Source organism: Pristiophorus japonicus, chromosome 2 (assembly GCF_044704955.1).
Source record: "Pristiophorus japonicus isolate sPriJap1 chromosome 2, sPriJap1.hap1, whole genome shotgun sequence".
NCBI lineage: Eukaryota > Metazoa > Chordata > Chondrichthyes > Pristiophoridae > Pristiophorus > Pristiophorus japonicus.
This window is the reverse complement of record NC_091978.1, coordinates 336,027,055-336,039,882: the sequence shown is the minus strand read 5'-3', so window position 1 is coordinate 336,039,882 and position 12,828 is coordinate 336,027,055. Positions and strand designations below refer to the sequence as shown.

The following is a 12,828-nucleotide window of genomic DNA, read 5'->3' as shown; positions in this document are numbered from 1 at the left end:
GATGATTGCAGTGTTCAGTTCCATTCGCAATGCCTCAGATAATGAAGCAGTCCATACCTTCATGCAGCAAGACCTGGATGACATTCAGGCTTGGGCGATGAGTGGCAAGTAACATGCATGCCATACAAGTGCCAGGCAATGACTATCTCCAACAAGAGAGTGTCTAACCACCACCCCATGTCATTCAATGGCATTACCATTGCTGAGACCCTCAACATCCTGGGGGTCACCATTGACCAGAAACTTAACTGGACCAGCCACATAAATACTGTGGCTACAAGAGCAGGCCAGAGTCTGGGTATTCTGCGGCGACTGTCGTACCTCCTGACTCCCCAAAGTCTTTCCACCATCTACAAGGCACAAGTCAGGAGTGTAATGGAATACTCTCCTTGCCTGGATGAGTGCTGCTCCAACATTGTGGCTGCAGTGTGTCGTCGCCGTCATCATCATCATCATAGGCAGTCCCTCGGAATCGAGGAAGACCTGCTTCCACTCTCAAAGTGAGTTCTCTGGTGGCTGAACAGTCCAATACAAGAGCCACAGACCCTGTCACAGATGGGACAGACATTCGTTGAGGGAAGGGGTGGGTGGGGCTGGTTTGCCGCACGCTCCTTCCGCTGTCTGCGCTTGACCTCTTCACGCTCCTTGCGTTGAGACTCGAAGAACTCCACGCCCTCCCAGATGCATTTTCTCCACCTCGGGTCTTCGGCCAGAGTCTCCCAGGTGTCAGTGGTGATGTCGCACTTTACCAGGGAGGCTTTGAGGGTGTCCTTGTAACGCTTCTGCTGCCCACCTTTGACTTGTTTACCATGAAGGAGCTCCACATAAAGCATTTGCTTAGGGAGTCTCGTATCTGGCATGCGAACTATGTGGCCTGCCCAGCGAAGCTGATCGAGTGTGGTCAGTGCTTTAATACTGGGGATGTTAGCCTCGGTGAGGACACTGATATTGATGCGCCTGTCTTCCCAGGGGATTTGCAGGATCTTGCAGAGACATCGTTGGTGATATATCTCCAGCGACTTGAGGTGCCTTCTATATCTACCATCTACAAGATGCACTGCAGCAACTCGCCAATGCTTCAACAGCACCTCCCAAACCCATGACCTCTACCACCTAGAAGGACAAGGGCAGCAGGCGCATGTGAACACCATCACCTCCAAGTTCCCCTCCCAAGTCACACAGCATCCTGCTGGGAAATATATTGCTGTTCCTTCAACGTTGCTGGGTCAAAATCCTGGAGCTTCCTTCCTAACAGCACTGTGGAAGTACCTTCACCACACGAATTGCAGTGGTTCAAGAAGGCTCACCATGACCTTCTCGAGGACAATTAGGGATGGACAATAAATGCTGGTCTTGCCAGTGATGCCCACATCCCAGGAACGAAAAGTTTAAAAATAAAAGGTCCAGTTAGCTGCTTTATGTCACAGATGTCTTTTGATAGCTGCAAAGAAATTCAGTATTTGTCAGGTTGAAAATGTAGTAAAATTTCATTTCAGTCCTGTCCCCTCTTGTGTTGCAATGCAACATTCTTACTAAAGTGATCAAAGGAAATAGTATGAGAAATTAGTGGATTGCATCACATAACATACTTTTTCCTTAGCAACTGCTAAATGGAACATCGAGAACCATGGTGTTCAAATTGGAGGTGGAGTTAATGCACTGACTTTTGTCTACTTGTGCCCTTGCTGGATTCAGCTGAACGTGAGAATTGACAGAATTACTTTGGCATGTGCAAAACAACCCCAGCCACATGCACTTTGTGCCCTGGAATGTGTACAGACGCAGGTTCCTTTTTTTGTTTTGTTTTTCTTGAGATAAGATGAACGATGCGACATTTGTGTACTCTGTACAGTGAATCGCCTCTAGATGGTGTAGCTCCGCTGACTGTGTCCTTGTACAGCTTGTCTGTCCTTGAAGCCAAATCCTCAGACGAGAAGCCTTCCATCTTGGATCATTCGGGTTCTTTGCTCATTTTTCAGGCAAGCTGGTGTGTTATGCTAGTGCTGGTTCACACACTCACCTTATTTATTTGCCTCTCAGTGCCTACTAATTGTACCTCCTGAAGTTTATTTTCAGGATAGTGGGGGCAGGGGGGCTGTTCTCTGATGTAAATGTTACTTGTTGTCTGAGTTGCTTTAATCATATTCTGAACAATGAGCCTGGCTTTGGCCACATTCTTCAATGCGCATTTTCGCTAACTTTTCAAGACACTTGCCCGAATAGGGGATGGTTTTCATTGTGAAGCATAAGTGAGTAACAGGAGCTGAGGACTACTGGAGTTGTATGTAGGCCAGAAGTCGAATGCTGGCAATGAAATTTGCATTTTACGTGAATAAGATCCATTACATGGCAACTAGACTTCAGGTTACATAGTTAATGTGAGCCAGGATTAGCCAGGAATTGCAGTATTTTGAAAGAAAATGGAACTAGAGATTACAAAAAATATTTTTCTTTGACAACTGAAAATATCCATTTTGATAGAAGATTGGTATAGTCTAACAAGGTCACAAGACGTGTTGCATTGAAATCAATTCACATGTATTTTAATTTTGTTTCATTCTCTTCTTTGTCTGCATAGCTGGTGTAGGTGATCTTATTGAGGCCTCTTGTCTCTAAATAGACACTGAGATGCACCCGACTGAACTAGGCCAATGATGCTTAAACTTTTCTCTGTTTTGAATCCCTGCAAATATTGACGTACCTACAACGACCTCTGTCCTAAATTCCAAAAGACAGTGTCAGCTGCCCAAAGCAAAGCCGTGCTATTGTTGCAGTAAACATGCTTTGTTTGTATATACGGCATCAGAAAGAACATGCTAGTATTTCAACAAATTTAGAAATTTGGCCCTAAAAAACCCCTTCACTCGCAGGCCTGAGGATTCATAGACCCCAGTTTGAAAACCTATGATCTAGGTTGATACACCCTCATGCTATCTGACCTTCCCTCCAATGAAGAAGCAATTGTACTCGGAATGTCCTATTAATTGCTCAAATATGAATGACAGTGGGTGTAGTCGAGTTCTTCTCTTGCTCTGCTATCCAGCTGTGGCTCAGTGGTAGCACTCTAAACTCTGAGTCAGAAGGTTGTGAGTCCCACTCCAGAGACTTGAGCACATAATCCAGGTACTGAGGGAGTGCTGCATTGTTGGAGGTGCCGTCTTTCAGATGAGATGTTAAACCGAGGCCACTTTTGCTCCCTCGGGTGGATATAAAGGATCTCGTGGCACTATTTCAAAGACGAGCAAGGGAGTTTCCCTCTGGTGTCCTGACCAATATTTATCCCTCTACCAAGATCAATTAAACAGATTATCTGGTTATTATCTGCTGTTTATGGAACCTTGTTGTCTCCAAACTGGTTGCGACATTTCCTACATTACAACAGTGACTGCACTTCAAAAGTACATAATTGGCTGTAAAGCGCTTTGGGGCATCCTGAGGTTGGTGGTGAAAGGTGCTATATAAATGCAAGTCTTTTTTGCTTTCTATTGTCTTAAGTCACAACTGTTTTTTTTCCCCCTAAGGTCCTTTGCGGCTTGCAAAGTATTTACACATGGGCTCAAACCATTGTAGAACTCCCCGTTATATCTAAGTAAAGATAGTATTTATTTGATGCAAGTTGGAGTGTATCTACCTTTAGCTGAACACGTATCAGAATACAAAGCCCAGATGTGGTATGTGCAGGGAGAAGGAGAGAGTCTGTGCTTCACTTTTTTTTAATGTTCTTATAAATGCAAGTTAAATCTAAATTCTAATGCATTGCAGGATTCTTGGGTTGGCTTTAAAAAGTGTGCTGACAAAATAAAAACGGTGCTATGTTTTAAAAAAAATAGATCATTGCCTTGTGTTACAGGCAATGACTTCTGTGCGAAAGCACAGGAACCAAGCTCCAAAGGATTTCTTGAGATTCCCTTGATGTTAGAAAAAAGGTATTGCGGACAAAACAGGGCTGGTTAGGAATAACAACGTTATTTTTCTTTTAAATGCTGGAAATTTACAGAATCTCCCCTGATATCAAGAAATCTCAAAGCTACAAAAGATGCCATTTGCAATCTGTATGCTCTGTGACCAATTTCACAGCAAAATTCAAAAGCTTGCATAGCTTAAATAAAATGAGCATTTCCAGATTCATGTACAAATGGAGAAGACAATATAACCCCATTTTAAGTCTGGTCAGAAGTACAATGTTACATGTGCACAAATTCCTGAGCTGACTGAAATTGTGGCTCTTTAATGGTTTTGGGTGTAAGCTGACCACGTGGTATGGTAATCAGCTAAAAAGTAATGGAGGATCCCAGATTTAGTCCCTGCTCTGTGCTGAATTAGCCAATCTTATCTGGAGTAGCAGAAGGGACATTACAAACTAGGGAAGTCCCCAAACTATGCAAAGGAACATTTGGGCAGGGTACCCACTGAACCATCGAAGTTTACAGCACAGAAGGCGGCCATTCACGCCATCATGTCTGTGCTGGCTCTTTGCTAGAGCAAAAGTTATTTCCTACCAACCAACTTTCCATCTATGCTGCTACATTTCCTTATACTATACACCTGAATTTTTCTAACGCCTCTTGTGAATCGCCTTCTGAAAATCCATATACACCACTTCTACTGTATTTCCTTTACCCATTGCATTGGTCATTTCAAAACATTCCATTACCTTTTTCAGATATGACTTGCCATTGATTAGCCCATGCATTTCTAAACACTTACTAATACGATGTAGAATTATGAACCTGTAACTAATTGGCATGACTAATGCCAGTAATTACTGGATTGAGTTGCTACCTTTCAGTGTCCACTAAACTATCCAGTATCTAAGGTACAGTATGTGCACTTGAATACAGACAGTCATGTCAAACTCCGTTGTTTGGACCATGAAGGGTTTTATCCTATTGTTTTACCAGAAAATGCAAAAGCTTTTTATTATTTTTGTCCGTAGTGTAAGAGATTTTGACTTTCTTTTGGATACTTTCATTTTACAGTCTAAATCTGTTCACTGCTCCGTGTCCACCTCAGTCAGTCTGATTTTAAAAGCTGTATCAGGGCACCCCTCAGTTCCACTGCATAGCTAGAGTCTTGTTACCATGGGTCCCTATAGTTGTGTTAAGTGGAATGTTGGCAGCTCACCGCTCCCACCTCCAGTTTGTGACGCTCCCACCTCCAGTTTGTGACGCTCCCACCTCCAGTTTGTGACGTGCAAGCTGTTTGTGTCATTTGTGCCCTTTTTTAATCCATCCAGGCTTTTCAGTGATTTTTTAAGTTCAGCGCGTTCAGTCACCTTAGTCTGTTGATCATTTGCTAGACAGCCATGAGCTTGAATGTGTTGACTGTCTGATGCTGCAGGGACCTGAACTTGTTTGGGTGGCCTTGCTGTTTGCATACATGGAAAACAACTAGAAATGGACATATGGGGTATGTTAATGCAGTGAATTGCCTTGAATATATTTTGAATTCCTATTCTAGATTCTGTTCTCGGTATAGCTGTGCTGATCTCAATTTTGGCCCTGCTCTGTGTGGTGCAGTACTGTACTATGTGGTACATTTGACAAATGAACCATTGGAGAGGTCTAGCACTGTGACTCTATTCTGTGGTGCCCATAAGTATATGTGGTACATTTATCAAATGAACTATTGGGGAGGTCTAACACTGTTGCTCTGTTCTTGGTGCCCATAAGTATATGTGGTACATTTATCAAATTAACTATTGGGGAGGTCTAACACTGTTGCTCTATTCTGTGGTGTCATAAGTACAGGTTAAAGATGGCTGGCAGTGAGATTCAAGGTCATCATTGACTCTCTGGTGTGGTGCCCTAAACAATGAGAGAGAGAAGTATAATGTAAAGCTATTTCTTTATATATGATGAGTCTATTTAAGTAATTTTTTTCTGAGGGTCAATGGCTATTTTACAGGCAGCAGGAAGTGCTGGAAGAGCTGCACCAGAGCAGCAACTAGGTCTTTGCTGATTCACTATGGATGCCACAATTGACCTTAGTTCCAATGGGCAGGGAGAAGGGAAATCAGCCAGTTAACCCTTTCATGTACACATGTATTCATGTACACATGTGATGTGAGGTGAAGATACCGTCTGGTTTGCCTGTGTTGCCCCAATAGCCGCCTGGCTCTATAGAAACATAGAAAATAGGTGCAGGAGTAGGCCATTCGGCCCTTCGAGCCTGCACCACCATTCAATATGATCATGGCTGATCATGCACTTCAGTACCCCATTCCTGCTTTCTCTCCATACCCCTTGATTCTTTTAACCGTAAGGGCCACATCTAACTCCCTTTTGAACGAACTGGCCTCTACAGCTTTCTGTGGTAGAGAATTCCACATGCTCACAACTCTCTTGCGTGAACAAGTTTCTCCTCATCTCGGTCCTAAATGGCTTACCCCTTATCCTTATCCTTAGTTAAGAATGGCTACTTTGGTAATGTGAGTTGCCAGCATCTGCAGAATACCCCAACATAAGTCAGCACCTTCAAAAGAGTAGAGAAAACAGATAGTGGACTGGGAAGATATGGTCTGCTGGTCTCTGGAAATTGTGTCATAACTCTGCTAGAAAATGCTAAATTTCTACCCTATTTTTATTTTCGTTGAATTGTATTCCACATTGCATTCCACTTACCAAAAATTGGGCGTTTATTATATAATAAACTTTTGTACCTTTTCTTCCTCCCCCTCTTAGTGTGTTCCATGGGAACCAGTACCAGCAGGTTGTACAGTGCTCTGGCTCCAACTATAACTGACAACGGTATACCACAGCCACAGGAATATGTCGTAGAGACAGACTTGGAACCAGTTGATCCAACAGACCCCAATGTTCTCCTTAAAGAATGTCAGAAGGTCCTTGAAAACCGTCCGCCCAGACTCCAGCGGGATTTTCTGTATCTAAGGAAAAATAATCTTGCTGGTGACTGTCGTCCAATCAAGGTCCTGCAATGGAACATACTAGCACAAGGTATGTCCTTTAGGCATTATACCACTTGCACTAGTGGTGAATTTAAATAATATCTATAATGTTTTAATATGAGACTAATGCTGTTATATCCTAACTCTGCGCTCCTGGCAGTGCTACCTCTTGTTGGAGTACCGTTCCATAGGCACTGCCAGCCCTCCAGTACCTCGCCCAAATGGTTAATGTTCATGTTCAAGCCCCCGCAATGTTAGAAAGCTATTTGACAACAGTGGGGAATCACAGCCACATCTGATCCCATTCCTGCCTGACATCCACCTGGATTTGCCAGCAGGTTGCACAGCATGATTAGTTGATTTTATTCTATATTTAATTTTCCATTCCTCAATCCAGTCATGCCGAGGTGAATAGCAACATCCCAACTCTGGCCAGCTAATTCAGCATGGACCAGAAATCCAACTAATATCATGCCTTCCCCCCCACCCCCCCAAATATGGTTCTGTAAGTACTGCTTGCCCAATGAGTCATTCTTGTCTGAGCCTAGAAAAGTGGGCATTGCCAGGCTATTTGTGTATGAAGGCATCACTGCTGAGCCTGAACCTATGTTTACTGCAATGTAATTACTTCCTCTCTTTCCCCGCGCCCCCATCCCCTGCAATTACTGCTGCATGAATAGTCAAATTGTGGGGTATTGCAGCATGCTCCCCATTTTTGTGAAATATCAGCTGTTGATATGTGTTTGTTTACAATTTCTAACCTCTCTTACTGTGACTTGCACCTTTTTTATAAAAATGTTTTCAAACAAATTCTAAACCAGACCGTTTCCAGCAAAATGTAGATCTTTTTTGAGTTGCTGCTAACCTTTGAATGAAGATTATGATTCACAAGGTGTGTGTAAAGGCTCCATTACATTGTGCTTGTGCAGCCACCAATTGCACCTAACAGTATAAAGGAGGCAAGCTCCTTGCCTCTGATTGCAACCTGTTCACATCTTGTACCGGAGCACAAGAATGGCAGCGAGTGGGAAACGTACCTCCTTGCTGTGTTGCCCCTCTACTGGGACTCATTACCAGAGGCCTGTTAATTTTCAAAAGGAGAGCAGTGCTGTTGTCTATCTGCTTGACTCATCAATATCAATATAAAAGTCCCATTGTTTAATTTGTCCCATACACATCGATAATGGAGCTCGTAGATAAAACATGCACACCATCTTTGCCACCAGAAGGTGCAATTCTTAAATGAGTGTGACCTTATGCAACTTTTCCACAAGTTTGTAGTTCAAACGCAGTTTGTTTTTTTAAAGCTTGAGTCATAACATTTAATAGGCTTTTCACTGTTCCAGTGAAATAACCTGGACCACTGACAGGATCAACACTCGGCTTTGAATATGCACTATACGCACTAATAAAGAATGCATGAAAGGATTCAGTTCACTAGAAGACTTGGTGCTTGAGCCAGAACATGGATAAAGTGCCCCTTTGGTTAAACAAATACAAATGTCTTTTTCTGAAACATAGTACCAGTTAATTGAGATATCTTCCCTTTTGCTGTGGCCCTGATACTTTGAAGCAGTAAAGGGACATTTGTGTATTTTACAACATCTGAGTTGTGCTTTGTCCTTAATGTAAAATTGTATGTGCGTAATATTATCTTCAATCTTCTCTCTGCACTATCCCTGGTGTTCATATAAAATGCAATTTGATTTTTACATTTCATAGAAGTAACTGGTACATTTTGACTTCAACTCTTTAATTTTTGTCGCAGCTCTTGGAGAATGGAAGGACAATTTTATCAAGTGTCCAAGGGAAGCTTTAAACTGGTCAGAACGTAAATACCTTATCCTAGAGGAGATTCTGACCTACCGCCCAGATATCTTGTGCCTGCAAGAGGTGGACCATTACTTTGACACCTTCAAGCCAATTCTTAGTGGGTTAGGCTATCATTCAACCTTCTTTCCTAAACCATCGTCTCCTTGCTTGGATGTAGAACATAACAATGGGCCAGATGGATGTGCTTTGTTTTTTCTACAGGAGAGGTTTGAATTGATTGACAGTGTCACAATTAGATTAGTAGCCAGGATGTTGCAGACCAATCAAGTGGCTATTGTCCAAACCCTCCGGTGTATTGAAACGGGCAGGGTGTTTTGTGTTGCTGTAACCCACCTGAAGGCCTGCAGTGGCTGGGAGCGGTTTCGTTCATCACAAGGCTGCGATCTGCTTCAGAATCTAGAAAGCATCACTGACGGGGCTGGTATTCCCCTTATTGTGTGTGGAGACTTTAATGCAGAGCCCACTGAAGATGTTTACGAACAGTTTACAAAGTCCCGTCTAAATCTGAACAGCGCATACAAGCTACTGAGTGAAGATGGACAATCAGAACCTCCCTTCACGACGTGGAAAATACGACCCTCGGGAGAGAGCTGCCATACATTGGATTACATTTGGTATTCCCAGCATGCATTTCGTGTGAACAGATTACTCAATTTGCCCACAGAGGAACAGATTGGCCCTAATCGCTTGCCATCGTTCCACTACCCTTCAGATCATTTGTCACTTGTTTGTGAATTTAGCTTTCTAGATCAACTTGATGAATGTTGACACATTTCAATCTGTTGACTGTGATATTAAAGGTTAGTCAATACATTGGATTGAATCTCCCCATCCCATCCGCACCCTCTTAAACCAATGATGCCATCACATGAATATTGGAGACAGGTGTCCCCTCAGACCAGGATTGCTAATGCTACACTGTGCTTGTGTCTCATGCAACAAGTTTTTTTTGCAAACCCAGATTAAAATGCCAGTAAAGATTTAAGTACAGTTTCTTCAAAACATTGCACACACTTAGGGGTTTGGTTAGTCTGTCTCAAATTATGGATGTGGTACTCATATGTCCATAATGCTTAAGTTTGGTTTGCATTTTACTTCAGTAATGGCCAGTTTTATGTTCTGATATTACACGCAAAACTTTTATAGCTTAGCTGCATTTCACCCCTTCCCCCACCCCATGACTTACCGAAGGATGACCCACTACATTAACCATTCTCCAATTATTTGTTGGATTAAGTGTGAATGCACAAATCCTTCCAGAACTACAGAATTATCTAAATATAAACTGATCAAAATTGTTAAACTGCAGATAATAGGATTGTTGTAAAGTACAATTTTGAACCTGGTGCAGTTCTTTTTTTTTTAAATGACTTACCACATGTGCAATTGTCTTTCCTAATCTCAATTTTGTGCTCTTTAAGATGGTGGTGGTAGGGAATGGAACCCTGTGCCCACTTATAGCAGAGTCAGAGTAAAGGCCTCTTTTTTGCTCAGTGGCACAAGACTTGCCACTGACTGCATTCCACTGCCAGGGGAGATCTTTATCTCAGCAGAAAGGGCTGGACTTGAACCCGGGTTCCAGAGATGAAAGGCCGTTATTTAGCCCACTGTGCTGCACATTCCCCTTTTTAATCCTATTTTCTTACTAGTTTCCACCATGTTTTTTTAATGCTACAGTAATCCTGTTAATGTAACCTTTTGAGGTACATTTTTCAAAATTGTTGAAATGCAGTTAATTGGATTTAGTATAGTTTGACCTGTGATGTACTAACCATTGTAACTTGTGCAGTTTGTATAACTAAAAAAAAATGACTACCAAATGTGTATTTATAGCATTCTTGATTTTAAAAACTACTTGGGGCCCTAAATATTACATTTATATATGACATCCCTTTGTCCTCTATTTTAAAATAAATAGGTCTGTGACTGTTAAAATAATGGATGTGGGAATGTCATTCATTTGCTAATATTGCCATGAGTAATATGGGCTTATGTAGTGGCACTGCACTGGAAATACTTGAAACATCTGAACTGGATACTGGGAGTAACTGTTTCCAAATTTTAGTAGTCCTACCTTTTGAAATCCAGTATTATGAAATGATAACCACTGTATTATAAGTTTGAAAGGCTGAAATTTTTCCACGTATATTTTTCCACGTTTGTTCTAGGTGCAATAGAAGATAAAAGCTGGTCTCTTAAGCACAAAGAAAACTTCATTTCTCCATGGGTGCTGTTCTGAATTGGTCCCACAGAATAAATCTTCCAAACAATTTTTAATCGACTAACCAGAATTTTACAAAAATGTGTTGTGAAAGAAAGATGTATATAATCATTAGCTGCATTATATAGCCTGATAGTTCTGTCTTTACCATAGTGTTCCATGTTGTTTTATGCTCTACCCATCTGTCACTGAATGGAATGCATAAAATACTGCACCATTTTGAATTGCCGTATCCTGGATATTAAATGAGCTAATCTAAAGAGTCCTGTACTGCACTCGTAACTGTTTTTGTAATTGCTGTAAGTTAGCTATCATAATTTATTTCTGCAACTTAAAATGCAGATATTTATTTATTGATTTATATAGTGTACCAAATTTGTCTGCAGAGGAATGTGTATTAAGGATGGACATTCAATTGAGTTTCAAAATACCAATTTGGGGCTTTTAATGCTTTAGTTTCCCAATTATTTAATAGTGCACATTAAAACCAACTGTTTTATTTCTATATTGTGTGGTATTGACCCATGTTCATTCAATAATGGGAACTGTACCTGGCTAGGTAACTGAGTTGCTAACTGATCAAAGGCTTGTAATTACAAATTGTTACAAAATAAATCAGAACTGCACTATTCATCAGTGTTTGCTCTTGACAATCTTGTGCTTTTAGAAAACTATGAAGTCATTTTAAGACTACATCTCGTTAGTGAAACAATACTGATGGGTGTATAAACTATACTACAGGCCAACAGTATTTTGTATTGCATTAAGTACAATTTACACAAGGAAATAAGTCCATGTAAGGAAGGCTGATTGTTTTTTTTTTGGGGGGGGGGAGAACCTCCACCATTCTACGGGGAGTTCTGGCAGGACACTGGGAGAGGCCCTTTGGAATTTCAGGCCCATCATATGTAGAACTTTTACATATGAAGCTGGAAGGAACAAGAAAATAATGAAAGACAAGACATAGATGGGAAGCTTGAGGGGACAAATGCTAGTTAAGACCATGTTTTTCTTGGATTATGTCCAGCAATACAAGACCAGTACAAATTGTACCTCTCCCGTCCAGGACTCCCTAGTCCGGCATTATTCCCAGCAGGGAGGCTGTGACCCACACTGTGTCCTGGGGCTGGCTGCTCTTCTCCCCGTTGCCTCCAGTGTTCCCTCCTTGGGTGGGTCGGTGCGGAGAGGGAACTTGGCGGCTGACTGAGGCACCGAAGCTAGGCCTGACCAATGCTGCACAGTGGGCTTCTGCGCAGGACGCGACCAGGTCGGTGTCAGCAGTACCCAGTAAGTCTAGGGGACTGCTAGGGTCGGGATGACCTCCTGGGGTCCGACACCGGTCAGGTCCCAGACTGGAGAGGTACAACTGTACTAGAAGAATGTTCCTAGGTGTAAGTCCAGATTTAAGCTGCAAGGATAGTTTTTTTTTTTGGGGGGGGGGGGGGGGGGGGGCGGGGGAAAGAGAGAAGAGTAAATTAACTAAATCAAACAAAATCTCATGGTTACAAATTAAACCCAGCTGCAGAAGTGTTTTTTTAGAAAAAGATCACATTGGCCCTGAATTTTTGCAGTGATTACCCCAAGCTCCTGCTGTATCTTCAGCAGGATCGCCGAGCAATTGTATAAACAACTATTTTTATCCACTTGTAATGTTTCTCCAGGGCTATGTAGTATGGGAGAACCGGGGCAGAAATTCAGGGCTACTATCCTTTCCTCAATCACCAGCATGCAGATTATTCTACTTGGCAGTATGGGAGATGATATCTAATAAGTTCTTTATTTTTGAAGCTTGCTTAAGATCTCTTCCCTCACCTTCTGCCTTTGGGAAGCAAATGTATTTTGCTTAGCTGCTTTATATTGGTTCAGT

The 12,828-nt window shown here is 42.0% G+C and overlaps 1 protein-coding gene across 4 annotated transcripts in view; it reads left to right on the top strand.

The window, feature by feature from the left end:
* Positions 1–11,592, top strand: part of LOC139248643 (nocturnin-like) — a 39,044-nt gene extending 27,452 nt beyond the window's left edge. Inside the window, exons 2-4 of one of the 4 annotated variants that reach the window (XM_070872163.1) lie at positions 6,684–6,956; positions 8,676–9,540; positions 10,909–11,592. In XM_070872163.1, coding sequence (XP_070728264.1) covers positions 6,684–6,956; positions 8,676–9,508 — 1,106 coding nt within the window. In that variant the 3' untranslated portion in view covers positions 9,509–9,540; positions 10,909–11,592. Of the gene's footprint in view, positions 1–1,892; positions 1,980–5,296; positions 5,410–6,683; positions 6,957–8,675 lie in introns of those variants that run through there. The other 3 variants (XM_070872166.1, XM_070872165.1, XM_070872162.1) reach the window with 3 other exon arrangements.
* Positions 11,593–12,828: the final 1,236 nt, after the last annotated feature.